The sequence below is a fragment of the Pelodiscus sinensis genome, chromosome 1, assembly GCF_049634645.1.
Source record: "Pelodiscus sinensis isolate JC-2024 chromosome 1, ASM4963464v1, whole genome shotgun sequence".
Classification (NCBI taxonomy): domain Eukaryota; kingdom Metazoa; phylum Chordata; order Testudines; family Trionychidae; genus Pelodiscus; species Pelodiscus sinensis.
The window spans coordinates 214,717,234-214,744,959 of record NC_134711.1 but is presented as its reverse complement, the minus strand read 5'-3'; the positions used below and the strand labels follow the sequence as shown (position 1 = coordinate 214,744,959).

The window sequence follows — 27,726 nt, the reverse complement described above, 5'->3', positions numbered from 1 at the left end:
GGAAGAGGGGCCAGTGTAGACGTAGCCCTGTTGTATACAAAACATATTTTGGAAGCTCAAAACAAAACAGTATTAAATCATGAAGGGTGCTACTTTTAAACAGAACTGTGGAAGCACACGCTTCAGCAAGTCAATTTGGTTCTTGTTCTCTCTGAGCCCATTTCTTCCAAATTCTATTTAGTTTAACTTTAGCTGTTCCCAATTACATAAGTGTCCCAATTAGCGTGTAAATTTCAAGGTCAAACTGAGGTTAAACTGTTGCTGTGGGAAATATAATAAGACACCACTATGCATTATCATATTATACCTCTTTTTTTAAATACCTGCTGAAATTCTCAGTTCAAATCTTAGCTGAAAAGAACTTTTTTCCCTTTCAAACACCTTGGAATATTTTTCCCTGTGTGTTCTATTTCTCTAATTTTATTTTTTGCCTCTGAAAAAAAACATTTTGGATGATGGTTTGAATGAAAGTCATACAAAATTAAGCTGCCATTATACACACAGAGTATAGTTTATGTTGGGTATTCAGAAGCACTCTCCAAATAATACTTCCACCTCTTGTAAACAGGTAGGTTTGGCACTTTGTTGATTAGACCTGCCCTGAGCACAAGGAGACAAGATATAAAACACAAAGCAAGAGAGCTGCATGGAGAAAGGTAATTCCATTTTGCAGTTCATTTCAATATTTGGCTTAGCTGTGTTATGATCAAACTCCAGCAATCTGAAGAGTCTCTTAGCACTGCCTTAGCACTGTGATGTCTTTAGTCTGCCTTAGCACTGTGGATGCCCTAAGATCCTTAACTCTGACACACAGAGCCCTGCATAGATATAAAATTTTTATCCATATCCACATCTATATCTGCAAAAATGAGCTGCGATATTTGCAGATTTGCAGGGCTCTAGTGATGCAGTCTAGTAGATGGGCTGCTGAAGAGCCACGAAAGTGAGCTGGCAGGAAAGTAGGCACGTTTTGAAACATACTTGGCAGGCTGAGTTCAATCAGACCACTGCCTGAGTTCCACCAGAACTTTTGCCTATATTGCATAGTCTCCATAAAACAGTTCAACTTTGACAAATCAGAAAACAAAGGAGTCCTCAGAATTTTTTTCAGAATCATCCATATTCTTTTTACATTTGTGCTACCATCAAGTGCAGCAGCAAAGCAACAGTGGATTTCCCCAAAAATGCGACCACAAGTTGCCTCTGAGAAGAGTGAGCTGAGACACCTCTCTCAACATAGGCCTTCCTCTGATAAGGTTCATTCCTCCTGCACTGCAGTCACTCAGACACATTCAGTTTGACATATGACTGAAATAATTTGGGAAGAGTGGAAAGTTGTAATCCAAGGGTGTGTCTAGACTACATGCCTCCTTCGACGGAGGCATGTAGATTAGCCAGATCGGAAGAGGGAAATGAAGCCGCGATTAAAATAATCGCGGCTTCATTTAAATTTAAATGGCTGCCCCGATCTGCCGATCAGCTGTTTGTCGGCAGATCGGGGGAGTCTGGACACGATGCCCCGACAAAGAAGCCTTTCTTCATCGACACAGGTAAACCTGGTTTCACGAGGCTTACCTGTGTCGATGAAGAAAGGCTTCTTTGTCGGGGCATCGCGTCCAGACTCCCCCGATCTGCCGACAAACAGCTGATCGGCAGATCGGGGCAGCCATTTAAATTTAAATGAAGCCGCGATTATTTTAATCGCGGCTTCATTTCCCTCTTCCGATCTGGCTAATCTACATGCCTCCGTCGAAGGAGGCATGTAGTCTAGACACACCCCAAGTGTCAGAAATGAAGCTTCCTGCTATTTATATACAAATTATGTATATTTCATTAATCACTATTATATCTAGCTGCCAAATATGAAGGAACTTATTTTCTCCTGCCATGTACCTTCTGGAGTCATTTATTCTGGTGCAGCTAGTGTGTAAAAGATTATCAAATCAGCATTTGTGTGTAAGCTTTTTTATATTAATTTTAGTCAGACAAGGGGCAATTTGGGGAGAAGCAAGACCAAGGATGATTAACATCAATATCATCCTCCTTAGATTAAATTCTTTATAGCCCCCTCAGAGTGAATGTCTTTCACTAATATGTCTCTGTCCCCACAAGGTGTTATCTATGGGAAAGTCTAAAATAGAAAAAACCTGTTTTCAGGCAATAGTGCAGCTGCACCTACACTAACACTGCTGTAGATTAGACTTCAGGCTTTCTAGTCTTTATAATGTTGTGCTGAAAATGCCTGAGCCTGGACACTAAAATCTATATAGCTGCAGTAGTGCTGGAAAATGGGTAGGAAGTTCTGCTGTGCAGGCCACCATTAGAAAAGAGAGGGAGCTTATTAGCCAGATTGCACAAATCTTCCCTTGCAGAAACAGAGACAAACAGAGGTGAGGTGCACTGTGCTTTTGAAGGGATCAAAGCACGGTTTTCATGCTGACCTTGTCCAGCAGAGCTGCAGGAGCAAGTATGCAAGCCTCATATTCAATCCTGCCAGATGCATCTTACCTGTTGGTCCCCATATTTTTGAATTTAAGGAGAGGGAAAAGCAGCACTGACACAGTCAAACCTCAGCTCATTTAAGAACTTTGAAGATAAGTGCCAGGACTTTTTACTAGATTCAATATTCAGTTGGAAATATGATGCAGAGCATCATAACATTTATATTGGATCCCAGACACTTTCTGTTGTCAACTTATGGGCATTAATAAATTATGACAGTACAACACACATTCTCCTGATTCCACTGTCTAATACTTACATTAAAACTACGGAGAAAGTGTTGGATGATGTATTGCTGCATATATCATGCTTCCTTAAGGAACATATAATTTCACAATACATTAGCTAACATGAATCACATTCAGGAAAAAAAATCAGACCAAGGACCAAAATGGTTAGTTGCCTTAGAAACACAGAGTGACAGAAGGGCACAGTTTTTCCCACTTTTGTAGGGCAAGTTAATTAATCTGTACTTACAATATCTATTTAAAAATGTGGCAGTAATTGTAATTCCATTCTTATTTACTTATCTGGTGTTATTATTATAAGGAAATTATAACAGAGTCCCATATCCCCTGATTATGCACAAAACTGGTAACTACAACTCTTCCTGCTCTCCGAAAACTACTTTTAGGCCCAGTCTATGCTACTATTTTCACCAAGGGTGCGTCTAGACTGACAAGATTTTGCACTAAAGCAGCCGCATTTGCGCAAAATCTTGCTGCCTGTCTACACTGGCCGCGAGTATTTGTGCAAGAATACTGACTTTGTACTGTAGAAAATCAGTGGTTCTTGCGCAAATATTCCAACGCTCCCGCTCAGAGATAAGCCCTCTTGCGCAAGTATTCTTGCGCAAGAGGGCCAGTGTAGACAGCCAAGTTAATTTCTTGCGCAAGAAAGCCCGATGGCTAAAATGGCCATCAGAGCTTTCTTGCGCAAGAGTGTCTATACCGGCACTGATGCTTTTGCGCAAAAGCAAATCTTTTGCGGAAAGGCACATGCCAGTATAGATGCTCTCTTTCGCAAATACTTTTAACGGAAAAACTTTTCCGTTAAAAGAATTTGCGCAAAATCATGCCAGTCTAAATGCACCCTAAGGGTGTAATCAGTTCCTAGCATACTTAATGCTGTTATGTTGGAGGGTGTTAGTGTCTGCTAGCAAGCATGTGTTATCTATGAGCCCTCCTGAAGCAGTCCTCCACTAAGGCTAAATAAGAGAGCAATTAAAAACCCCTTTGTTTACAGATAGCTGAAAAAACAGAGGCCACCACCTAAGTCACTAGCCCACAAGGGATAATAAAAAGTGTTTCCTTGGGACTAAGTGCAAATGCAGGGCTGGGACATTGATTGGTAAAGTTGTCTGTCTGTCAAAACCACACAGGAGAACACCAGGGAACTGTGAGTTTGACCCTGGAAGGAAATCAAGAGATAATTCTACGACCAAAAGAACCTAATTGGAAAATAAACTTGGATTTCTGAACAAGGAAAGTATCTCCTCTTATTGGATTCTTACTGGCTGCATCTAGACTGGCAAGTTTTTCTGCAAAAGTCAGTGTTCTTGAGCAAATACAATTACTCTCCTGTTTGGGAAAAAGCCCTCTTGTGCAAATGCTTTTGCGCAAGAGGGCCAGTGTAGACAACTGAGAACTGTTTTGCACAAAAAAACCCCGATGGCGAAAACGGGGCTTTCTTGCGCAAAACCGCGTCTATATTGGCACGGACGCTTTTCCGCAAAAAAGTGCTTTTGCACAAAAGCATCCGTGCCCATCTAGGTGTTCTTTTTCGCAAATGCTGTTAACAGAAAAACTTTTCCGTTAAAAGCATTTGCGGAAAATCATGCCAGTCTAGACGTAGCCACTGTGTTCGGGAAAACAGGACTTTGTGTACTTTCTAAATCAACAGGACTGCACCAAAGGAACACCTGACTCTCTTCATTTTCTCCTTTCAATAAAAGCAACCCAACAAGGCAACAAATATTGGCTAACTGCTCTGACTTGGGGGCAGCAATCCACAATAACCATGAGAACTAGCCATGTTTCACCTTAGATTGACAAATGGTTCAAAACTCTTTTTCCCCATTTGTACAATATAGATAGGATTTCCCCACAGTCTGTGGTCAGCCAGGCCTCATATTCAGAGCCTGTCAAGTCTATTCCCCAGTCTGGCACTCTGAGTGCAGAAGGTGGGGGCCCGCAAGGCCTATACTCTTGCCTGTATAGGCTTCTGCTTAAAAATCTCCCCTTAAAAATCTTTTCACAGATTCCTTGGCTTTGGGAGATAGGCTGCCATATCAAGTGAAAACCCCCTTCTTCTTCGACCCAAGAAGAAAGCACCTGAATTTCTTCCAGATGGGTACCCGAAAGCTCTTTTACCACAAGAGAGCTTGGGGGAGGGGGAGAGAAGAGAAAACAATCTGCAATCTCTGATATCTGACCTCTCAGGCCTAAGCATGCACACACAGACCTCCTATTACATTCCAGGACACAAGAATCAAATCATTGCCTTAAAAAGGTGGATTTTGTTTTTAACAAAACAAAAATACATACTTGGTAAAGCATACTAAGTTGCTAGGTGTTACAGAGCCACTGAGAAAATAACAGATTAAAACACAGAGAATTGTATCTTTGGGATTCAGCTTAATTCGGTATATGGGAGAGGGGAGGAACATGGACTTAGCACAGAGAAGTTTAATCAAACTACAAAACAAAACAAAGAACCTGATCACGTCTAAATAGACATTTCATTCCCTATCTACTTAGAGATTCGTGCTTTAAAATCCAGTCCATTTCCATGCCCAGTATTTCTTGTAAGCATGGTAGTTCTACCTGGTTCAATTCATCTTGCTTCAGAGGGGTATTCACAAAGGTCTGATGAATAACCACATTGGCTAGATGGCCCACTACATTCCACATCCTAATGACATAAAAAAACAAACAATGGGTACTTAAGAACAATTTGCACCTTCTCCATCAGCTTCATGTTGCATGGATATTCCAACTGACTATTTCTTTCCCTCCTTTTTTAACTTCTTTTTCTCCCATCCCCCACTCCTCGCATCCCCTATTTATTTAGAAACTGGACCTTTAATAACTCCATTCAGCTGAAGAAGTGCCCACAAAAGCTCATGATACCATCTACAAGTTTTGTTAATCTTTAAGGTGCTGCAAGTCAATTCATTTTGTTTCCCCAGCTCCTGGCTTAAAACTCACACAAAGGAAAACAGCAGGCAGGTATATCTTCTAATTTAAATTTCAACACCTTCTCCCATTGGTTCCCCTGGCTCCCTGCCAACATCCCCTCGCTACCTGAGTTTAACCCTTTAGTCAGCAAAAGCTGGCCAGCCCTCCTCATATCCATCACAGAGCCAGAGTTCACATCCACAAGACAGGAGTTAAGAGTTGCCTGGGTCAGGGTATTAGAAGATCAGATGCAGTTGATGACCTGGAACTAAGAATCACAAGTCAAGAACCTGAGTCAGGCTGGTTAGAATACCAGAGGGTCAGAGGTAGGATACAAACTAGTGATTGGGAACCACAAGGCAGATGCTGAGAGTCAATCCAGGAAAGCAGGCGCCTCTAACTACATCTATGAAATCTATTGCTCACTCTTCCTTCCTCCCAACTGTGTGCGCATTATTAGTGTGGATCTAGGATGAAAGGTTTGGGGTGCAGGAGAGAGTTCTGGGCTGGCCCAGGAGTTTGGGGTATAGAAGGCAATGAAGGATGCAAGCTCTGGGAGGGAATTTAAGTACTGAAGGGAGCTCAGTGCTGGGGCAAGGATGAGGAGTACCAGAGAAAGTTTGGGGCCCCTGCTGCCCTTACTGCAGCTCCCAGGAAGCAGCTGCTAGGTCCCTGTGGCCCCTAGGCAAACGGGCGGCCACGGAGGCTCTGTACGTGGCCTTTGCATCCATAGGCACTATCCCTGCAGCTCCCATTCATCATGGTCCCCAGCCAATCGGAGTTGCCGAGCCAGCATTGGGGGAATGAGCAGCATGTGGAGGCTCCATGGCCATCCATTCGCTTAAGTGCAGCTTCTTCCAGGAGCGATGCAGTCTCAGGACAGAGAAAGAGCCTGCCTTAACCCTGAGCCCCTACTTCACTGCTGAATAGACTTTTAATGGCCCAGTCGGCAATGCCGTTTAGGAGGCTATCAAGAACCAGCACTGCATCTGCCCTTCTGTTCCTGCTCAGAGCCGCCCCTGGAAGCCTCCTACCTGTTGTGCAGGGTAGGGGAGACAGAGGCAGGGAGCACTGATGTCACTCTAGCCCCCTTTCCTATAGCCCATCTTCACAGTGAGGAGGGCAGGGCCTCAGCAAAGCGGTGGAGCAGCGGCCAGGCCTTGGAGAAGGGGTAGGGCAGCGATATTTGGGTTTGAGGTAGATCCTGGACTGACTTAAATTCAAAAAGTGATCTTGTGCTTAAAAAGGTTGGAGACCACAGTGGTAAGGAAACACTCTGGCAGCAACCTGTGGCAGAGAATGGCTCTAGGAGTAGGGAGCTGATGGAGCCTTTCCCAGCTGTTGGAGTCCTTCTCTGAGATAGGGGAAAGGCTCTGGCAGCTTGACGCTATGCTGCTAAATACAGCAGGGTCGACAGGCGGAAGCACTGTTTGAGCGCAGAGAGAGCCATGTGCATTATATGCCTTAAGATTGTAGCATGTCTGTATCCTATTCACTTAAGCAGTGTCTCGTGGTATATACACTGGTATTTATACCCAAACTAGGGGTGTCTACAGTGTCTTTAGGGTACATACCACCATCAATATATCAGAGGGGCAGCCGTGTTAGTCCGGATCTGCAAAAGTGATAAGGAGTCCTGTGGCACCTTACAGACCAACAGATGTATTGGAGCATAAGCTTTCATGGGCAAAGACCACGAAAGCTTATGCTGCAATACATCTGTTAGTCTATAAGGTGCCACAGGACTCCTTGTCACCATCAATATAGACATAGCCAAAGATGCAGACACAAAAACATGGTTGAGATACATGTGCAAGGCAGTAAAGATGGCTCACAGAAGTCAAACTGTGTGTTTTGTTAGAAAAAAATTCACAAACTTCAACTTGTAACAATCACAGTTGTACTGTAGTGCAGAATAGGATCTTTGGGACTTGAGTATATCCCCACACCCTCTCTCTCCCTCCCTCTCTCTCTCTCTCTCACATGAAAACAGCCAAACATATTCAACTTCCAAACAGGATGTTATCAGGAGGGTTGAGTCTTTCTATATATACACACATGCTTTCAAAATAAAACTACATTAATTCGATTATGATCCCAAGTGCAGCCAGAATTCATTTAAAACAGTAAACAAAAAACCACAAAACCCTTTCTTCATTGTTTACAAAAGCATGTCATAAAAAGATTATAAATTTAAGTTACTGCAGATTTATTATCTTTGAGCAACTATACACAATTTAATTTTCCTCTTCATCTTTAAACTTTCATATTTCCTGTCAGCATCAACTTTTCCCAGTGCTAAAAGTCACTGTAAAACTGCATCTTTTCTGAAAGCAAGAGAAGGTGAGATCTCTTGGATAGCATATCCAAAAGATTCTATTGTGAATATGCTCTTATGAGAATACAATTCCAAAAGGTTTATTCTATAAATTAGAAGTAATTTGGGAAGCAAAAGACATAACAGAATGAAAAACATTTCCTGTAAGAGAAATATTTTTAGCTCTTTCAGAGAGAGAGAGAAAGGGACCGGCAAATAAAAACTGAAGAGAATGCTCATGACTGGTTTCTCACAAAATTACTCTAAAAAGAGAGAAAATAAACTGAAATAATCTTTCAGAGATACAAAAGGCCAGTGCTGCAAACAACTGTTTAATAAAATAATGGCTGAACACACACTGATAACTAAACATTAAAAACTAAAAATAACGTAGGAAAAGTGGCTTGAAACATTACAGCCTCTATTTTATAGCTATATTTATGCTGGTTCAGTCATTGTGACACCACCGTGGACAGGGTCCAACAAATAAGTTGCATGTTTTGGAGTTGCATGATCTTTGGGCTCAAATGAAAGATTATACCGTTTTTAATTGAATTTAACTCTGCAAACATTTATTTACACCTTTGGAGTATATTCTAAATTTCTGAACAAATGTTCATCCATATGAGCTACACATTTATATCCTCATACACCACATTGACATTCAAATGTATCCCTTCATGACAGTCAAGGAAATCTGACAATGTAAAAGTTAGGAAACAATGTGGGTGAGGTAATATCTTTTATTAGACCAACTTCTGTTAGTGAAAGAGACATGTTTTCCAACTCTTTCTGCTCTGGGAAAGCTCTGTGGAGTTTGAAAGCTTGTCTCTCTCACCAAAGAGAAGTTGGTCCAATAGAAAATATTATTTCACCTCCTTTGTCTTCAGGTGGGTGATACAAAACAGAACACCTGATGAGGACTCTGATGCTTGAAGGGGAATGTAGGCTGACCATGAAGATAACACAGGGAGAACCAGAACTAGTTTGATGGTTCCCTAGTCAATTGGACTGCAGGTTCCCAGAGTTGAGGGGTGTCAGAAACAGAGCCACCACCTCGAGTGTGTGCCTAGAGAGACAGAGCTAGAATTGCAGTGTCTAAAAAATTTGCCTAGCCCCAGTAAACCAAGAACTACTGAGGATTTGTTGTTGTGTTGTACTAGATCCAAACACATCCAAAAAACATCCAGCAGGGGAAGCTCTCAGAGTTGCAATAAGACTCAAAGGCAGCATTATCTGCCCAATTATTTAACACCCCTTTCTCTCAGACATAGTGGAACATACATCTACTTTGCAGGAGATATTGTTGGAAAAGTTGAAGTCACATGAAAAATTAGTTCCTGCAGTTCCTGTATTTGTATAGACATTAACCATGGTGAAGGGGGGGGACGGGGACAGAACCACAGTAATCGTTTAGAAGATATGTAATTGAAAGAAATTAACAAAAATGTATTTTTTTCAAATATCTGTGTCTTCAGTGGGATTACTAACTTGCTTAAAGTAAAGCACAGCCTTGAGTGCTTTGCTAGTTTGAAAGAGTGCTCTACACCTTGCAAAATTGAGCCTTGAATATCAGCTTCTGGCTAATAAGGGTCTTGTAATTTGAATCTCAATTTGCCTTCTTTGCCCCTCCTTTAGTTACTGTTAAGCAGGAGGAGCATTTGGTTTCCTCTCCTCCCATCCCCTCATTCAGCCCAAATGAATGTAACTCAGGAAGCGCAAGAATTACATTTCAAAAGAGCAGCTTTGTTCCAATCACAACACACATTCTTTACGTTCTTGGATATTACACTATATGTTAAAAGAGAAAGTAAAGAAAGTATAAAAAAAGGTGGACTTGTACTTTTTTTTGCACCAAGTTTTTTATAATTAGGAGAACTGAAAAGCTTGTGACAGAAGTGTTAAAGGGTTTTGTTGTTTGTTTTACAATAAAAATTCAGGTCTGCTACACCATGGCAACTGGAGAATGATTATTATTGAGACTCTATAGGAGCCTGAATGAAAAGTAGCTGAGGAAATTCTGACCTGCAGAGGATTTCTACAGCGACAACCTAGGGAGCATTACCTCTTCAGTTCTGGCTTTAGCCATCTCTCCCAGTTCTATCCTTGATGTGGCTACCAAGAGGAAGGCTGTCATGTTAACATCTTTCCAATTCTAATGCCGGATGAAAACTTTGGAGAAAGAATGCCTTTGCTACAGATTAAATAACCCATCTTTGATTTTTTCAGAATAAGGAAGCTTCAGAATATTTAAGACACAAACATACTGCTTTCAGATCTTCTTTATACATTACTAGATTTACCTCACGTTGCTTGAGTCCTTAACTCAAATAATTTTTGTTTTTCTCTGGAGTGGGACTGGAGATGAGGGGTTCAATATGCAAGCTGCCCTTGGGAAAGCCCTTTCTCACCACAGCAGCTTGGGGCCAGGTGATAAGCACTTGTCCATGGCCGCTGCAGCTATAGTGGGGCACAGATGGAGAAGGGGTGTATGTCCCCTGGCTGGGGGACAGACACACACAAACAAACTTTTTCAAATATATAATAGATAGCCCTGTCCCTTTCTCCACCCCTGCCTCCCCAATGGATTTATAGGTGCCCCAGTCCCCATCTCTGGCTCTTTCCTGCCCCCCTGTGGTCATTATACAATATAACTGTCCCTGTTACCAGAGCCCTTCCTTTCCATTTGATGAGAAAATCACATTCCAGGCACATACCACTGTCCTGTCACAATCAAATCCTGACCTTGCTTTAAATTAGGATAAGAAGCTGCATACTGAATGTGGTGGTCCTAGCTCTTGCCCTTTAGGAGTTCTTGAACAAATAGACTCATAGACAGATGCTCAAACTCCTGAGCACTAAGCTTAAAAATACCATTCCCTAACCATCAAAGTGAGTAAAAAATGCTGGAAAGTGAGGGGACAATTAGGGGCTGATGTCATCACTGTCAACAGAATTAAGTTTTTAGATATTAAGAGACGGATTTTCAGAGGTGCAGAGCTCCCACTAACTTCAACTGGATTTGTGGGAGTCAAGTCTTCTAAAAATCATGTCTTAAGTTATCAGCCCTTATGATTAATTATTTCACAATTTCTTGAAAACTAATGCAGTGTTGTCCTCCCGAGTGTATAGATAGGCAGCTCCAGTGCCTCTAGTTTTGTTCATAGTTTTGCCTATGTTTTTTGCTATGGTTCTTTTCAGAATCCGACAGGCATCAGGAAAACTGGCAAAAATAATACCTGTTTTCACTGTGTTGCTGCTTTAAAAAGCTCTAAACAGCAGTAGAGTACCCTGGAGGTATTCATTAGGGAGGGCCATCCACAATGAGGCCTGGTCTACACTGGGAGTTTAGGTCAAACTTAGCTGGATTAGGTCAATTTTCTAAAGAATAAGTCCACCCCGCCAACTCCACTGCATCGATTAAGGGCCATTAAAAGTGGATTTCTGCACTTCTGCTTTAATGAGGAGTGACGCTAAATTTGACCATGCATGGTCAACTTTACTGTAGTGCAGACGTAGTGCTGTGAAAGCTGATGTTCTTGGCCTCTGGAAGGTGTCCCACAGTACCCCACGGTGACTGCTCTGGCCAGCATTTTCAATATTACTGTTCTCCAGGTAAATAGGAAAAGCACCAGGAAATTTTTAATTTAATTTCCTGTGTGGCCAGTGTGGTGAGCAGACCTCAGAGCAGGCAGCACACCTGATCATAGTTTCCAGGGTCACGGATAAGCACCAACATGGAGGAGATCCTGGACCTCTGTGATGTGTGGGGAGAGGAATTTGTTCTTGCAGAACTATGAACAAGCAAAAGGAATGCAAATATATATGCCAAGATCCAAAAGCGTGGAGGAGAAAGGATATGCCAGGGATGTCCAGCAGTGCTGCATGAAAATAAAGGAACCGAGGCAGTTGTACCAGAAGACAAAAGAGGATGACAGACAGTCTGGATCATCGCTGCAAACATGCCACTTCTATGAGCATCTGCATGCGATCCTTGGGGAGAGCAGGGGGGGGAACCCGACCAGCTTCCATAGCCAGTGCTTGGATTCCTCCCAAGACACTCCTCTAGCAGCCATGGGCATCAGTTTGGATAAGGGGGAGGAAGAGAGTGTTCAACAGGTGAGCAAGCTAACCTATGTCACCAACAGCCATGACCTTTTAATAACTTTGGAGCCAATACCCTCCTCCCAGGACATCTTGCAGCTGGGCACTGATCCCAGGGATGGCTCTTCTAGTGAATTCACATTTTTCATCATGCTACAAGTGTGATCCGAGGTGGCCACTCTGCCTACACGTGTATGGAGAAGGAACAGGAATCCTCCCTGCACATCTCCATAAAGTTCTCCTAGAGGAACTCTTTCATCCTTCTCACAAGGTGTCTGGGGAGGGCTGCCTTATTCCATCCTCCACAGTTGGACACCTTTCCATGCCACGCCAGCGGTAAGGGGTCTGGTGTCATTGCAGCACAAAGCTTTGCAGCATAAGGTCCACTTTTCTGGCCAGTCAAACAGCATCTGCTCCCTATCACTCTGTGTGATTCAGAGAAGACTGATATCACGCATGGCAACCTGGAAGAAGCAGGGAAAGCTATTAGCTGATGCCTCCGCAGTAAACCTCCATTTGCTCATCCCCAAGGAAGCCAGGAGCTTCTGTCCTGCCCTGCTGCCACGCCCAGGACCCCTCTACGGTCCTGCAGGAAGGGAAAGTTGCACTCTCCCAGCAAACGGGTGGGTGCCTAACACATGGGTGCTAGGGGAGCCCATGCCCTGCTGCCACAACTGGATCCTTATCCTCCTCCCACCTGCATGGTCCTGCAGAAAGGGAAAGTTGCATTCCCCCAGAAATCAGAGGGGGTACCAAACACATGACCCTGTCACCATGCCTGGACTCTTTCCTCCCTCCCATCTGTATGGCCCTCCAGGAAGGGAATGTCGTACTCTCCTGGCAAATGGGGGGTGCTAAACACAAGGGCACTATGGGAGCCCCTGCCCTGCCTCAATGCTCAGACCTCCTGTTCCCACAAGCTCAAGCCCTAGCCTGCCCCCTACCATGCATGCCACCAAACTGAATACAGCCGCTCCCCTAAGAACCCTGAGGTATATCTGCTGCACAGTGGTCACTTAAAAGCATAACCATACCTTGTACATAACCCATCCTTATTGTATCTAGACAGAAGACTTCCCTTTTATGCCAACAGATTAGAATTTACACTGCACAGTGCATTGCCTGTAAAGTCTGCCCTTCACTTTTCTTTAGAGCAGGAACAGCAGCAACCATGCTGTGCACTCCCCACAGCCTGCCAGCTGTCCAGCTGGCACAAAGCGACAGGCAAAAATGAATGAGGGATGACATGTTCAAGGATCAAACACAATCCATCCACCTGAGCAGGAAACGCATAAGCAACTGAAGAAGTATGATGCACACAGAGAGTGAGGATAGGAGAGCGTGCAGGGAACTGGACAAGTACCAGGCTGGAAGACCATGGAGGATGTGATGGATTGCACAGCAGCTTTCCAGGATGCCTACGTGCCCAAGCACCCCCTTCAGCTCTTGTAGTCCAACGTTCCCTCCTCACCAAGTTCCATAGCCTCCTCTCCTAAGGGCCCTAGAAGGAGAGGGGTGGGGAGTAAGGTCAAGAGCACTTAACCTCCAGGAATGCGTCCCAAAGCAAAAGGCTGTCTTTCTGACACTTGTGATCCTCTCCTCCCCAACTCCCAACATGTATTTCTTTTTCTGTTCCTGCTGCGTTCCCTAAATAAAAAATGCATGATTTCTGAACAATAGTCTCTTTATTGCTTGTATTGAAGGGTAGGGGAAGGTTACAGGCAAGCACACTGAATGCAGGGGCACCTCACTGAGAGCAACATGCATGACTCTCAAAGCTGGCCATTCATAAAACTCTTTCAAAGCCTCTCCGATTTGCACTGTCCTTCGCTTTGCTCTCCTTTTCCCCCCTGGTGTCTGAATGCTCAAGATCCCTGGTTAGGTGCTGTGCCTCAATTCCTCACCCTGCTATATAACTTACTTCTTACCTTCATAAATATTATGAGTCCACAGCAGGCTGTCGCTGAGGTCTAACCTAGTCACTAGACTGCAGAACCCTCCCTTTAAATGCCCCAAAGTACATTCCATCACCATTCTGTACTTGTTCAGCCTATAGTTCAACTGCTCCTTACTGTGATCCCAGCTGCTCGTATACAGCTTCATGAACCACAGAAGCAAGGGGTAGGCTGGATCGCCAAGGATCACTATTGGCATTTCAATGCCTGCGATGGTAATTTTCCAGTCTGGGAAGAAAGTTCCAGCTTTCAGCTTTCTGAAGAAGCAAGAGTTCCTAAAGATGTGCATGTCATGAACCTTTCCTGACCATCCCACACAGATGTCAGTGAAATGGCCCTAGTGATCCACCAGCGCTTGCAGAACCATCAAGAATTACCCCCTTGTGATTTATGTACTCTTTGGCAAGGTGGCCAGGTGCTAAGATAGGGATGTGCATTCCATCTATTGTGCCACCATAGTTAGGAAACCCCATTGTGGCAAACCCCTCCACTATGTCCTCCAAGTCTCCCAAAAGATACTGTTTGCCATTGCTTTCAAGCAGAGGAGGAAGGAGGAGATGAGTACATTATGGGAAGCTGATGTTGCATTATGATGACGTGTGCCCAGAATCACCCACTGTACATGCTCCAAAGCACAAGGGTACTGACTGCCTTCAATCACAACAGCCCCCCAATGAAAATTTCCCCACTCCAAACTGATTCCCAACTGACCAGTGGCTGTCTGGCATTGCAAGCTTCCACTGGGCTATTGCCACTCGCTTCTCTACTGTCAAAGCTGGTCTCATTCTGGTATTTTTGTGCTTCAGGGAAGGGGAAAGCAACTCACAAAAGTCCAGGAAAGTGGCCTCACACATGCAAAAGTTTTGTACACAGCATAACTGTGCAGTCGCACAGTCTGTGATTGTCCCATGGCACCAGAACCAGCATTCCACTCTGCTTCAGAGGTTCCAATACTGGTGGCATTTGCCAGTTGCTCAAGTGCTTCACAGAAGAGTATGCTCATAGGCTCCCACGATTCTTCCTTGTTCCAGCAGACCCTGGATATGCTCTGGATATACTCCAGCATAAGGTGCACCATGGTTAATATTATCATCATAATGCTTTGATGCTCAATGGGATCCACAATGGGGTCCATGCTTACGCTGCTGGGATTGCAAAGAGACTGTTTACCATTGCTTTCAAGCAGGGGAGGAGGGAGGAGACGAGTGCACTATGGGAAGCTGACGACATGTACTCATTACAGGGTTATAAATAATTACCTCATGTTTACCCAGGTCATTCTACTCTAATTTGTCAACCACTTTATTTTGTCCCAGAGATGGTGTTGCATGGTAAAAGCAGCATTCTTTATTTCTCAGCCTAGGGATACATCTTTAATAAAGAACAGGTATGAAATAATTCATAAATCCTCTATTTATTAAAACAATTTTCTGATGGGACTAGAATTGAATACCCATTACAAGAATTGCCTGTAAATAGAAGTTTACTAATTTAGTTAAAGATATAAAATGTATGTTTTAATTATTGCTAAATTTATGAGTGGGTAATTAATGCTTGCACAGCACCTTGACAATATAAAATGCTCTATAACTGCCAAGTATTAGTAGTGTACAGGAATGGTGTCCTATATCTCGGCAATCTCATTCACTTCAGTTTTCACATTCAAACTCCACGCCAACATGCTTATTAAATACATATATTATCTTTACATAAATCATATATCTACATATCAGCATACATCTGTAGCAAATGCTATGGTGAAATGAAACTCCATCATTCAAGGGTTTCACATTAGGGATGTAATAGTTTAGTTGATTAACGAGTAAGCAAAAGCTTATAGGTTAATGGTATAGACCACACACATTTCCCCCACCCCTCACCCACCAGTAATTTTTTTTTAGCAGGCTGCCCAGCAACCTGGCTCAGTCCCGGCTTGGGCCAGGTCCCGGACGTACCCCACTGTGGCTCTGCATTTAAAATGCATTAGGAGGCAGGCAGCCCAGTTCGCTCCAGTTTATGCTAGGTCCGGGAGCTCAGCGCCCCACTGGATCCCAACATGGACCAGCTTCCTATTGGCACCCCACGCTCCTGCCTCTGTATTAGAGGCAGCAATGCAGAGTGGCAGGGGGCTCCTCAGAAGTAAAGCTGGAGCACACTGGCTGCTGGCCCCAGACCTAGGGACTATAGAATAGTTGAGTAACCAGTAAGAATTCATGAGATTAATCAACTATTCAATTAACCGATATTTAACATCCCTATTTCACATAGATTCTGACACCCTCACAGAGATCTAGTAAGCCTTATAAGTCTTCTCAGGAGGGCAGACATGTATTTTCTTAAAGAAATGGGGCCTATACTTGCATTTTGAACAGCTGGAAGCTTCCTCAAACCTCTTCATTTGCACTGAAATTTCATGCATATTGTCTCAGCCTTATAAAGTGTATCATTAAACACATATGTAATCTGTTTCTCTAACAAACTGTTCTTGCCAAAATGACTTCCTCCTAATGTAGGAGATTAGTTATGAACATATTCATTAGTTTCTTTTACCTTACAAATGACAGTTATAGAGTATTCAAATTTCATGGAATCAAATTGCAACCTGTAAAATAACAGTATTAAATCCAACTGAGTTGTAAAAACTCACATGACCAGCAGCTAATGAAGGAAAATAGGATTATTTTTAAAAAGCTGGATATACACCCAACACAGTCAATCCCCCCTTTCTCTTTAGCTTGTAGACTAAAGCCACATCTTCACTAATCAAAAGATTAACGCTGCCACGATAGATCTTCTGGAGTTCGATTTAGTGAGTTTGGTTAAGACTCATTCAAAATCAAACTCAGAGGGTGCTCCCGTTGACAGCCAGTACTCCTGCTTCTACAAGGAGCAAGGAATGCCAGTGGGGAAACTTGAAACAAGGTATGTCGACTCCAGCTAATTAATGTAACTGAAGTTGCATATCTTGATTCAATGTTCTCTGTTAGTGTAGACCTGGCCAAAGGAATACATCTAGTGCAATGAAGTTTCACTGTAAGTTATCTCCATCCTACAAAGAACTCCATGCAAACATCCTCCAGCCACAAAGCCCCACTGATTTCACTAGGGCTTGGTAGGGATGCAAAGATCTACCTATCTAGAACTCCATGGAGATCCATGGTCTGACTAAATCTTGGACCAGATTAAACAATTATGGAATGAAAATCACATGCACCTTAATTATCCTAGAAAGTGTTATTTCCCAGTTCAGAAATCATCATGAGAGGGCACATGCACTTCTACCCTTAACTTAGTACATGTAAAGTCCAGATTACCTTGCCCAGTGTCTCATTATTAGTGTTTTTGCTAACTGGTACTCCTATACATTTTCTTTGAGGTCTGTTTAATATAACTTCTAAATTATTTAACATGAGAACACATCTAGAAAATTCTGGATCAAAATTCTGATCAAAACTTTCAATGTTTCTATTTTCCAAACCATCTATAAAATCGCTACGCTCCTCTTCATCCAAGTGGACAGCTCTTGATCACCATACAGCACTGACAAATGTTGAGACCTTTTATGTTTACTGTTATATTCTGTTCTTATAATTATCCTCTATTCCTCTGTCGTAATAGTTTTCAGGTTCATTTTGAACCACAAATTATACCCACACATTACACATTTTACTTAAGAATTCTACATCAGTAGCAGACTGATAGATGAGATTTCACTAGCTGCAATCGAAATGGTCATGTATAGTGGAAGAATGTCTCCCTATTTGCTCTGGTCTGAAATAACTCCCTTATTTTGCAATAAGCAGCAGAGCATCCACAATACCAACCCCGTTATTTCGAAATAAGGGGATGGTTATTTCAAAATCTGTACTCCTGCTTTCCTCGGGGAATAAAGCTTATTTCAAAATAGTGTTAGTGTGGTCTGCTGCTGCTGTTTCAAAATAACTACTCCCCAGAGTAATTCGAAATAACTACTCCCCCGTGTTTCCTGGGGCTCTAAGTCAAGATAGCACGTCCACATTAACGGAGCCTGCTTCTGAGTAATTTTGAGGCTCTCCTGTAGTGGGGACACTCTATTTTGATTTTCTTATTTTGGGATTTATTATTTTGAAATAATTTTCCTAATATAGACATGCCCTTAAAGAGACAAGGTGGGGAGGTAGTATTTTTTAATTAAACCAACTTCTAATGGTGACAGAGACAAGCTTTCCAGCTCACACAAAGCTCTTTTTCAAAAGTGGGAAATGTTCCTTAACTCTCCACCTTATTGTTCTTATAGAAATAGGCTACTTTCTAATTGTGGTTTGAATGCATGAAAAACTATTAACACAAATAGTTAAGGAAATATAAACTAAGTACCAAAAACAGAAGGGAGAACTTGTGCCACATCTAAAACTCAAGGGCTATGTCTACACTCGTGGCTTCTTGCATGAGTAATATGCAAATGAGGCTAAGCGTGGAATATCGCCGAGTCTCATTTGCATACCTAATGAGCCACCATTTTTTCAGAAGAGGCTCTTAAGCATGAAGAAGTGTCTACATTGCCCCTTCTTGAGCAAGAAAAACTCTCTTGCGCAATGCCATTCTTCCTGAAAAGTAATAGGTGTAACGGCTTCTTGCGCAAGAGCCTCTTCTGAAAAAAAATGGTGACTTATTAGGTATGCAAATGAAGCCCGGCAATATTCCACACTTAGCCTCATTTGCATATTACTCGCACAAGAAGCCGGGAGTGTAGACATAGACAAGTAATTTACAGCTATACTTAATCTTCAAACCAGTTACAATCAGCTAATAACATCCTTGTCAACCAATTATGATAACTATAGCACATAAGACATCTAAACTAAATCAAGAAATATATTGTTAAACTAGATTTGTTTTGGAATGCAGTGGCTCCTTATGTGGCCCTAACACATCTATGGGTGTGTCTAAACTACATAGCTCCATCGATGGAGCCATGTAGATTAGGCTGATCGGCAAAGGGAAATGAAGCCGCGATTTAAATAATCACAGCTTCATTTAAATTTAAATGGCTGCTGAGCTGAGCCGACAAACAGCTAATTAGCTGTTTGTTGGCTCAGTGCACTAGTCTGGACACTCCCGCGCCGACCTGAAAGCCCTTTATCGACCTCCCCGTTATGCCTCGTAGGATGAGGTTTACCAGGGAGGTCGATAAAGAGCTTTCATGTCTGCAGGGGAGCGTCCAGACTGTCTCCATCTGCCGACAAACAGCTGATCGGCAGAGCGGGGCAGCCATTTAAATTTAAATGAAGCCGCTATTATTTAAATCGCGGCTTCATTTCCCTTTGCCGAACAAACAAATCTACATGGCTCCATCGACGGAGCCATGTAGTTTAGACGTACTCTATGTTATCAGATAAACTGAGATCAGTGGGTGTGCACATTATCTTTGTGTCCATCTTGTTAGTAGCCATTATATATTAAAGTTTATGAGGTGTTACAGTGGGAGGGGAGAGTTGTATGTGCCCAATACAACTATATATGGAATGAAGCTTAGAGACATTAAACAAAAGTTTACCCTGCCAACAACCCAGATCAACTAAGTTTAATTCTTTAAAGAAATATCTATGAAACGGCACCTGTGGTTCTTTGAAGAGCGTAGAACAGTTAATATTCTGTGTGTATGTGCTGGATCGTTGTTTGGTTCAACTACAAACATGAACAAGAGAAATATACTAGGAACAGACTTCAAATGTTGTGACTGACCACATAGCTCAGTTCTGAAGGAACGCACAGCAAGACGCATATGCGCTACCCCCCGATCTTTTCCGGACTCAGCCAAGGCTGAAAACGTCGCGTACAGCCACTCACAACTCTCCTTGAGCGCTCAAGATGCACTCACTCTATCGGCCAAACCTGTCCAGTGCCCAGCCTCACTGACAGATCAAGAAGGGAACCTGCTACAGACTCCAACCAGGGAGACCACAGTCTCCTCATTCACCCAATTCATTCCCCCTTCGACCTCTAACAGCAGCCAAAGCAGGAGCCAAATGCCCCTCTCCCCCAAATCTGAACAACGCAAACGCGGAGCTCTGGGCTAACTCAGCACCCCGTGAAGAGGGAGAGGAGCAGAGAGCTTCTCCCAATAAGAGGGAGCAGGACAGCCCCTGGGGCGAAGGGAGACCCGCCCCGCAGGACCCCCGCAGCCTGTCATCAGACAGAAGGGATCCGAGGAAGTTGGGGGTGCTCAGAAAGCCCAAGCTCATGGGGAGGGTCCCTCCTGCTGCCTCTCCGGCACAGCGGCTGGCCTGGGCGGGAAGGGGGCGTCCTACCTGGGATTTCCATACGATGTAGGCGGAGGGGTGGCTGCTGGGCGCTTGCTGGCCCTTCCTCTGCTGGAGCCACTTTCGGGGGGAGGAAAAGAGGCTGTTGGGGCCGCCGCCGCCGCCGGGGGCGCTGAGAGCGGAGGCGGAGGGCGTGCGCGCCAGGAAGGGCAGCTCCCAGGCCGTGTTCCTCTTGCCCCGCGGGCTCGACTCGTACTCGAAGTGGAAGCTGCCCGAGGGGGACTTCTCCAGCGGGGTGCTGGGAGTGGAGAGCGAGCCGCAGAGCGCGCCGCCCCCCGGGCGCAGCAGGGCGCGGGAGGAGAAGGCGGCGAGGCACTCTGCCGAGGGGCCGCCCGCTGCCCTGGCTCGGGGCGTCCTGGCCGGGCCGTCCCCCTCCTCCCGGCTGCAGCTGCCGATGATGGCCGGGTCCAGGCTGCGGGTCTGGCGGAGCCTCCGCTTGGAGAGGCTCTTGGAGGAGGTAGCGGCCGGGGAGGAGCAGGAGAAGACGCTGTTCAAGAGGCTCTGGGCGGACATGCTGGCGGCGGGCGGGCGCCCCGGGGAATGTGTGTGCGGGGCGAGGGGGCGGGTGTCCTTCCCCTCTCCGCCGCCCCACTGGAGCGAGCGCCGACTCCGAGACTGGCAGCGGGGCGCTCAGCGGGTGCCCGCGCCGCGCCGGGCTGCTGCCGCTGTGGAGCCCGCAGGGGCTGGTCCCGGCACAGGCAGCGGGAGGCTCATGCTGGCCGCAGGGCGCCCTGGGGCTGGGCAGCCGCTGCGGTCACTTCGCCGGGGGGGCGGGGGGGAGAGGGTGAGCCGAGAAAAGGGGAGGGAAGGAGGCAGCCGCCGCGGGAGCTTTTAGCGCAGCGCTCCCGAGCCTGTCAGAGTCTCTCCCCCGCGGCAGCGAGATCTGCCCAGTCCCCTCCGTGCGCGGCGGCAGAGGAGGGTGTCCGGGGCTGCCTCCCCGCACCCCCCAGCGAACTACTGCAGGGCGGAGGGGGTTGGAGGGGGTCTGCAAAGGCGGCTGAAACTTCCCCGGGCATGTGACCGTCAGGGAAGTACGGGCATGGTCCTCCCCCAGTGAACCCTGCCTGTCTGAATAAGGGAACGAGCGGAGGTGTTCGTAATGCCCCCTCCCGCCCAGGGGGCCAGCGTCCCTATGGCACAGCTCTTGGGTTTCCTGGCCGGGCGATCTGTGCATACAATGGCGGAGGGCTTGCCCCGCCCTGGGCTTGCTTTGCACGTGTTTTCGGGAAGAGGCGGTTTTATCCCCCGGCTTGCGATACACCTGCGGTTCTAACGCATGTGAGGAGGGATGGGGATGGCTCCCGAGAGTGGGGAGCTAACCCCAAGGCGGGGCCAGGAGTGAATTAGCAGCAGGTGCCCTGAACTTTCCACACCCTCCTGTCCGTCCCCGCCCCCCCCGCCAAGCTGTCCCGGCTGCCCCTGCCCCGATTGCCGGGTTGCTCTCGTGTGTGGGATTTCCACTGGCTGGCCCTCTCGCTGAGTTATACTCCGCCTGGCAAACGCCCAGGCCAGTGGTTTCCGCAGAATAACGTTTGTGGCGTTGGTGTTTACCACTTATCTTCCACGGAACCTGTTGTTACTTCGGGAGGAGTAAAATGACATAAAAGGAAACGTTTCACTCCAGTGCTCTATTTGCTAGAATTTTGTTGTAGGGGAAGGTTCATTTGCTTCCAAAAGTTGTTAGCGGATATTTCAAAACTTTACTTTTACTTAGTGGCGAAGAGTCCTGTGGTACCTTATAGACTAACCAAAGTGTTGGAGCATAAGCTTTCCTGGGCAAAGACCCACTTCGTTAGATGCGTGGTCTTTGCCCATGAAAGCTTATGCTCCAACACTTCTGTTAGTCTATAAAGTGCCACATTACTCCTTGCCGCTTTTGCAGATTCAGACTAAAAGGGCTGCCCCTCTGATACTCCTTTTACCTTATTGCCTCAAATGCCGGACAGGATAAAGCCCAGTAAATCATCCATATCAAATCACTCGGCTCATTCCCACCTCTTATAAATGCTATAGAACCTAATTTTGCAATGTAAGTGACCTCTGTTCTCCTTAATTATACTTTTCCATTAGCATGCTGCCTCCTTCAGCTTGATGTTTTCAAAGAAAGCTAATGGCCTTGGAATAGCTACAATAGGCAAAGTGCCTTCTACATATCATTCTCAACTGGTGTAAATCCTCCACTTTGGAGTATGTCTACACAGCAATGTTATTTCAAAATAACTTAGTCTGAGTCTACATAGCAGTGAGTTATTTTGAAATACTGTCAAGCTGGAAGACTTCTTACTCTGACTCCTGTAACCCTCATTGTAGTAAGGGAAGTTGGAGGAAGAGTGCTCTATTTCAAAATAAGTGCTGTGGAGATGCTCCCAATTTTGAAATAAGCTATTTTGAAATAAGTTATGCAATTGACATAGCTCAATTTTCATAGCTTATTTTGAGTTAAGCCCTGCTGTGTAGATGCACCCTTTTTGTTATATTGTACCAACTAACAGCAATTCTGGGCCCCTGGGCAGAAAAGTCAATGGTACTCACACACATAAGATGCACCTGTGAAGACAGTCCTGTACCTACAGTGGCTGGTGCCCAGTGGGCTGCCAGTTGTGCTGTTGTGTGTGCAATTCTGGCACAGCTGGAAAGGATTGTCAAGTGTCTAGTTCCTGCAAACCCAAAGACCTTTATCCTGCCACTTCCCTGAGGCAGTGCCCCTGCTCTGTCCTGCAAGGCCCTGCCCCTGCTCACTTCACACACACCCTTCCATCACTTGGTGTCCCTGATCCTCACTTACTTTAACCAGGCTGGGTCAGGAAGTTTGGTGCAGGCTGTGGGAGTAAATTTGGGTGTGGGGGGAGTGTAAAATGCAAACTGTGGATGGGAATTTGGGTGCAGGAGGCAGTTTGCATGTGGGAGGGAAGCCCGGGTCTGAGAGGAAGTTTGGATGCAGAGTGTAGGGGATTGGAGTGCAGGAGGGGGTGCAGTGTGTGAGCTCTGGGCTGAGACAGGGTTGAGTGTATAGGGGGGGTGAGGGTGTGTACTCTGAGAGGCAGTTTGGGGGGGGCAAGGGGTGCTTACCTTGAGTGATTCCTGAAAGTGACCAGCACATCTCTCTGGCAGTGGCTCCTGGGAGGTGGTGTTAAGGGGGTTTCTTCATATCGCTGTCTGCAGGCACCATCCCTGCAACTCCCATTGGCTACATTTCCCAGCCAATTGGAGCTGTGGAGTTGGTGCTCAGGGCTGGAGGAGCATGTGGAGACTCCCTGCAGGGGAGGTGCTAGCCTGCCTTAGACCCGCTGCACTTCCAGTGGTGACCAAAGGCCCCCAGGCCCTTTTAAATTGCCCAGGCCTCTAGGCAGTTGCCTCCTGTTTTGTTTAACCAATAAGAAAAAAGTATAGGGTGCAGACTTTGCTTCCTCTCACTGACGATGTCCAATGGAATAACACCCCTCAGAAGAAGCATTTGACAAGAGTTCACAAGGATGACGGGTAATAGCAATAAGCCTGAAAGCATTATTATAGTAATCAAAATAAAGACATACAGGCTATGTCTACATTGCTCTCTCTTGCACAAGAACATATGCAAATGAGGCGTGGTGATGAATATCGCCGCACCTCATTTGCACACTTAATGAGCTGTCATTTTTGCGCAAGGGGCTTTTGAGCAAGAGCCGTTCTGCCTGAAAATAAGCAGCAGAATGGCTCTTGTGCAATAGCCCCTTGAACAAAAATGGTGGCTCATTAAGTATGCAAATGAAGCATCGCTGTGGCTCATTTGCATACGTTCTTGCGCAAGAGAGTGCAATGTAGACATAGCGATAGATATTTTTCCACGGGTAGCAACAAAAAAAGGCCGGGTTCAATTTAACTAGGGCAGGGGTGGGCAAAAAAAGGCTTCTGTGGGCTGGATCTGGGCCACCAAACAGATGGATCCAGCCCACGGAAGCCCTGCAGCTCCCCTGCCCCCAGGCCAATTAGAGTCTGGGGATGGGAGAGCATCCAAAGCCTTCTCCGTTCTGGCCCTGCCCTGCGAGCAACACATGGCACTTAATTGGTCTGGGGATGGGGGAGTACTCAAAGCCTCCTCCCGCCCTGCCAGGAGCACGTGGCACTTTGAAGCGCCGCATGCTGCTCACGGAGGGACTGGGGGGGGGGGAAGGAGGAGGGCTTCGGGGTAGGGGAGATGCGTGAAGCTTCCTTCACCCTGGCCCAGCCCTGCGAGCAGCCGGTGGCACTTCAAAGTGCCACGTGCTCTTCACAGGGCGGGAGGAGGCTTCCCACGCTCCCCCACCCTCAGGCCCTGATTGGCCTGGGGTAGGATTGCCAGATGGTTTCAACAAAAATACTGGACACACTTGACATTACATCACAATCTACATTACATCTTATTTAGAAAATACCGGACATTTATATTTTCTCAATTTGTTTCCTGAACAGAAAGCTCAAATACTGGACTGTCCGGTTCAAAACCGGACACCTGGCAACCCTAGCCTGGGAATGGGGGAGTGTGCCAAGCCTCTTCCAGGGCACCCTGGGGTGGCCCAGGGCTACTTAAAATTTTTTGGAAGTGGCCTCAGGCAAAAATCATTGCCCACCTCTGATCTAGGGTCACTCTTGACAAATAACCAAATAATTAACCCAACCCAAAAACCTGGGGAAACCAAACACTCTCTTCACAGGCAGAAACTCCACACTCCCAGGCTACGTCTAGACTGGCATGATTTTCCGCAAATGCTTTTAACGGAAAAGTTTTTCTGTTAAAAGCATTTGCGGAAAAGAGCGTCTAGATTGGAACGGACGCTTTTCCGCAAAAGTGCTTTTTGCGGAAAAGCGTCCATGCCAATCTGGATGTGGTTTTGTGCAAGAAAGCCCCAATCGCCATTTTCGCCATCGGGGCTTTTTTGCGCAAAACAGTTTTTAGCTGTCTACGCTGGCCCTCTTGCACAAAAACATTTCCGGAAAAGGGCTTTTGCCCGAATGGGAACATCAAAGCATTTGTGCAAGAAGCACTGATTTCAGACAGTAGAACGTCAGTGCTTTTGCGCAAAATCAAGTGGCCAGTGTAGATAGCTGGCAAGTTTTTGCACAAAAGCGGCTACTTTTGTGGAAAAACTTGCCAGTCTAGATGCAGCCCCAGTGTTTGTACAAAGAAGGACATCTTTATTAGGAGAAAGAGAACACACTCATACCCTTGGAAAAACACAGCAATATAACATATAAACATATACACACATATGGCAATAAAGAGTAAAATACACTCTTGCTTCAGCAATCCCTAACTCCCATCCCAACCACCATTGAGAATACAGGCAGTCCCCGGGTTACATGGATCCGACTTACATTGGATCCCTACTTACAAACGGGGTGAGGCAACCCTGCACTAGCTACTTCCCCCCAGCAGACCAGGGAGATGTGGAGCAGCTTTTCTCAGCAGACACCTCAGCTTGAGAATAAAGGACTGAGGGAAGTGAGGTGTGGGAGAATAAAACTGAGCTCTGGAGAAATGTTTGGCTAGAGTTTCCCCTACAATATGTACCAGTTCCGACCTACATACAAATTCAACTTAAGAACAAACCTACAGTCCCTATCTTGTACGTAACCCGGGGACTGCCTGTATATCATCATGGATATTAACAATGTTTTGACCATATTACCACACTCATCACCAAACCCCACTCCTAGCTGGGATCAAAGAGTAGCAGAAAAGAGTTTGCATATTTCTCTCTTGTCCTAGGAAAGCTGCTTACTGGAACCATGCCTGCATATCCCAAATTAGTGATTCAGCTTTATTAAGGTACTAGAAATGGAGGACCTCATGGGAGCAAACTCAACTCTTCTGCCGTGCTCTATATTTTCTCTCAACATAGTAATCAACTGCATCACCACTTTCAGCAAGACCCCAGAAGAGGGGAGCCAAGGGCACTTATGACTTCAGGGTAGAATTCTAACTATTTGTATGTTAGCTGTTTGCTCTCTCAAGCTTCTCTGGGAGCCCACATCCTACAAAATATAAGTTCACGTATAATTATGGTAACTAGAGGAATTTTCCCTTTTCGGCAATAGAGGGAGTAGAGAGCTCTCTCCCCTCTGAAGCTTTCCGCCACTGGGAGAGACATCTGCATTCAAATTAAGGATTCTCTCTACATTGGTTTTCAAGTGCTTTGTCAATTTTTAAAAAAGTTTTAAGAACTACCTCCCCCCACTTCTCATGAGAGACTGTTTAATTATTGGGCTATGCTAGTTACTCCATATTTAACGTTGCAATTAAGGTGCTATATAAAGCTAAATGTTGCATTCTAATTAGTGATTTCAGTGAGGTCTCATGCAGGTACAAGCCAACATTTGAAATGAGCTCTCCGTTGTCACCTGGTGATGAACTGAGGTGTGGCAGGTTGACAAATTCCTGTAATATACTACAAAATCAGTGGTCTTCAAGCATTTTATGCCCATGATCACTTTTTAAATGTCAGAACAAGCCAAAATCTACCCCATCCTTCCCCCAAGACCTCACCCCTTCCTTGAAGCCCCACCCTCTCTATTCTCCTCTCCTCTCCTCTCCAGGGTTGCTATCCCCAGCCCTTATACACTCTCAGTGTATGGCTACACTGCTGCTTTTTTCAGATTCTTCTGTAAGAAGAAGTTTTCTCAACATTTGGCCTGTCTAGATTGGGCCAAATGTCAGAAAAACTCCTTCTTTCAGAAGCCCCCTTATTCCTCATGAAATGAGGAATACAGGGGCTGCCGAAAGAGTAAACATGTTTTTCCGCTAAAAAAAGCGGAAGAACAAATGAGTCCCTGGACGTGGAAGAATTTTTCTGGGATACCTCTGGTATCCCGGAAAAATTCTTGTAGTCTAGCCGTACCCTCACTGGGTTGAGACAGGAGGTGCAGGCTCTGGGAAAGGGTGGCAGAAGACTGAGGATGTGGGGGTGCAGGAGTTTGGGGATGTGAGAGGCTCAGGACAAGGGGTTCCAGTGTATGATAGGCTCAGATTTGGGGTCGGGGGTGGTACAGGAGTGTTATGATGCTGTGGCCAGATGGAGGCTTGGCCCCAATTGGGGGTTTGTTGGCCAGGCTTCATTTTTAAATAAAATATGTCAAACACAAAAAGTTTCAGCATTGTCTTTATTTATGAGAGTGGCAGGGAACCTGTTTTGAGTCAGGGGTCACTGACCCACAGAAAAGTTAGCTGAGGCCACACAAGTGATATGCAAAAAAAAAAAAAAAAACTCCTCCAACCCCCCCCCCCAACTAATGTGGCCCCAACTGTGATGGTGGGGGCAGGGAACATGGTGCTCGGGAAGGGTGCTAGTGGCTGCTGGGGCAGGTGGCAGGGTGCTGGTCGGGGTAGGGGACAGAGTGTTGGTGGGTGGTGT

General features: G+C 45.5%; 1 protein-coding gene across 2 annotated transcripts in view; it reads right to left on the bottom strand.

Annotated features, from left to right (window-relative positions):
* ARHGAP6 (Rho GTPase activating protein 6) overlaps nt 1-21,524 on the bottom strand; it is a 479,589-nt gene extending 458,065 nt beyond the window's left edge. The window contains exon 1 of one of the 2 annotated variants that reach the window (XM_075914907.1): nt 20,348-21,524. In XM_075914907.1, coding sequence (XP_075771022.1) covers nt 20,348-20,872 — 525 coding nt within the window. In that variant the 5' untranslated portion in view covers nt 20,873-21,524. The remainder of the gene's footprint in view (nt 1-20,347) is intronic. The other variant, XM_075914901.1, reaches the window with a different exon arrangement.
* Nucleotides 21,525-27,726: the final 6,202 nt, after the last annotated feature.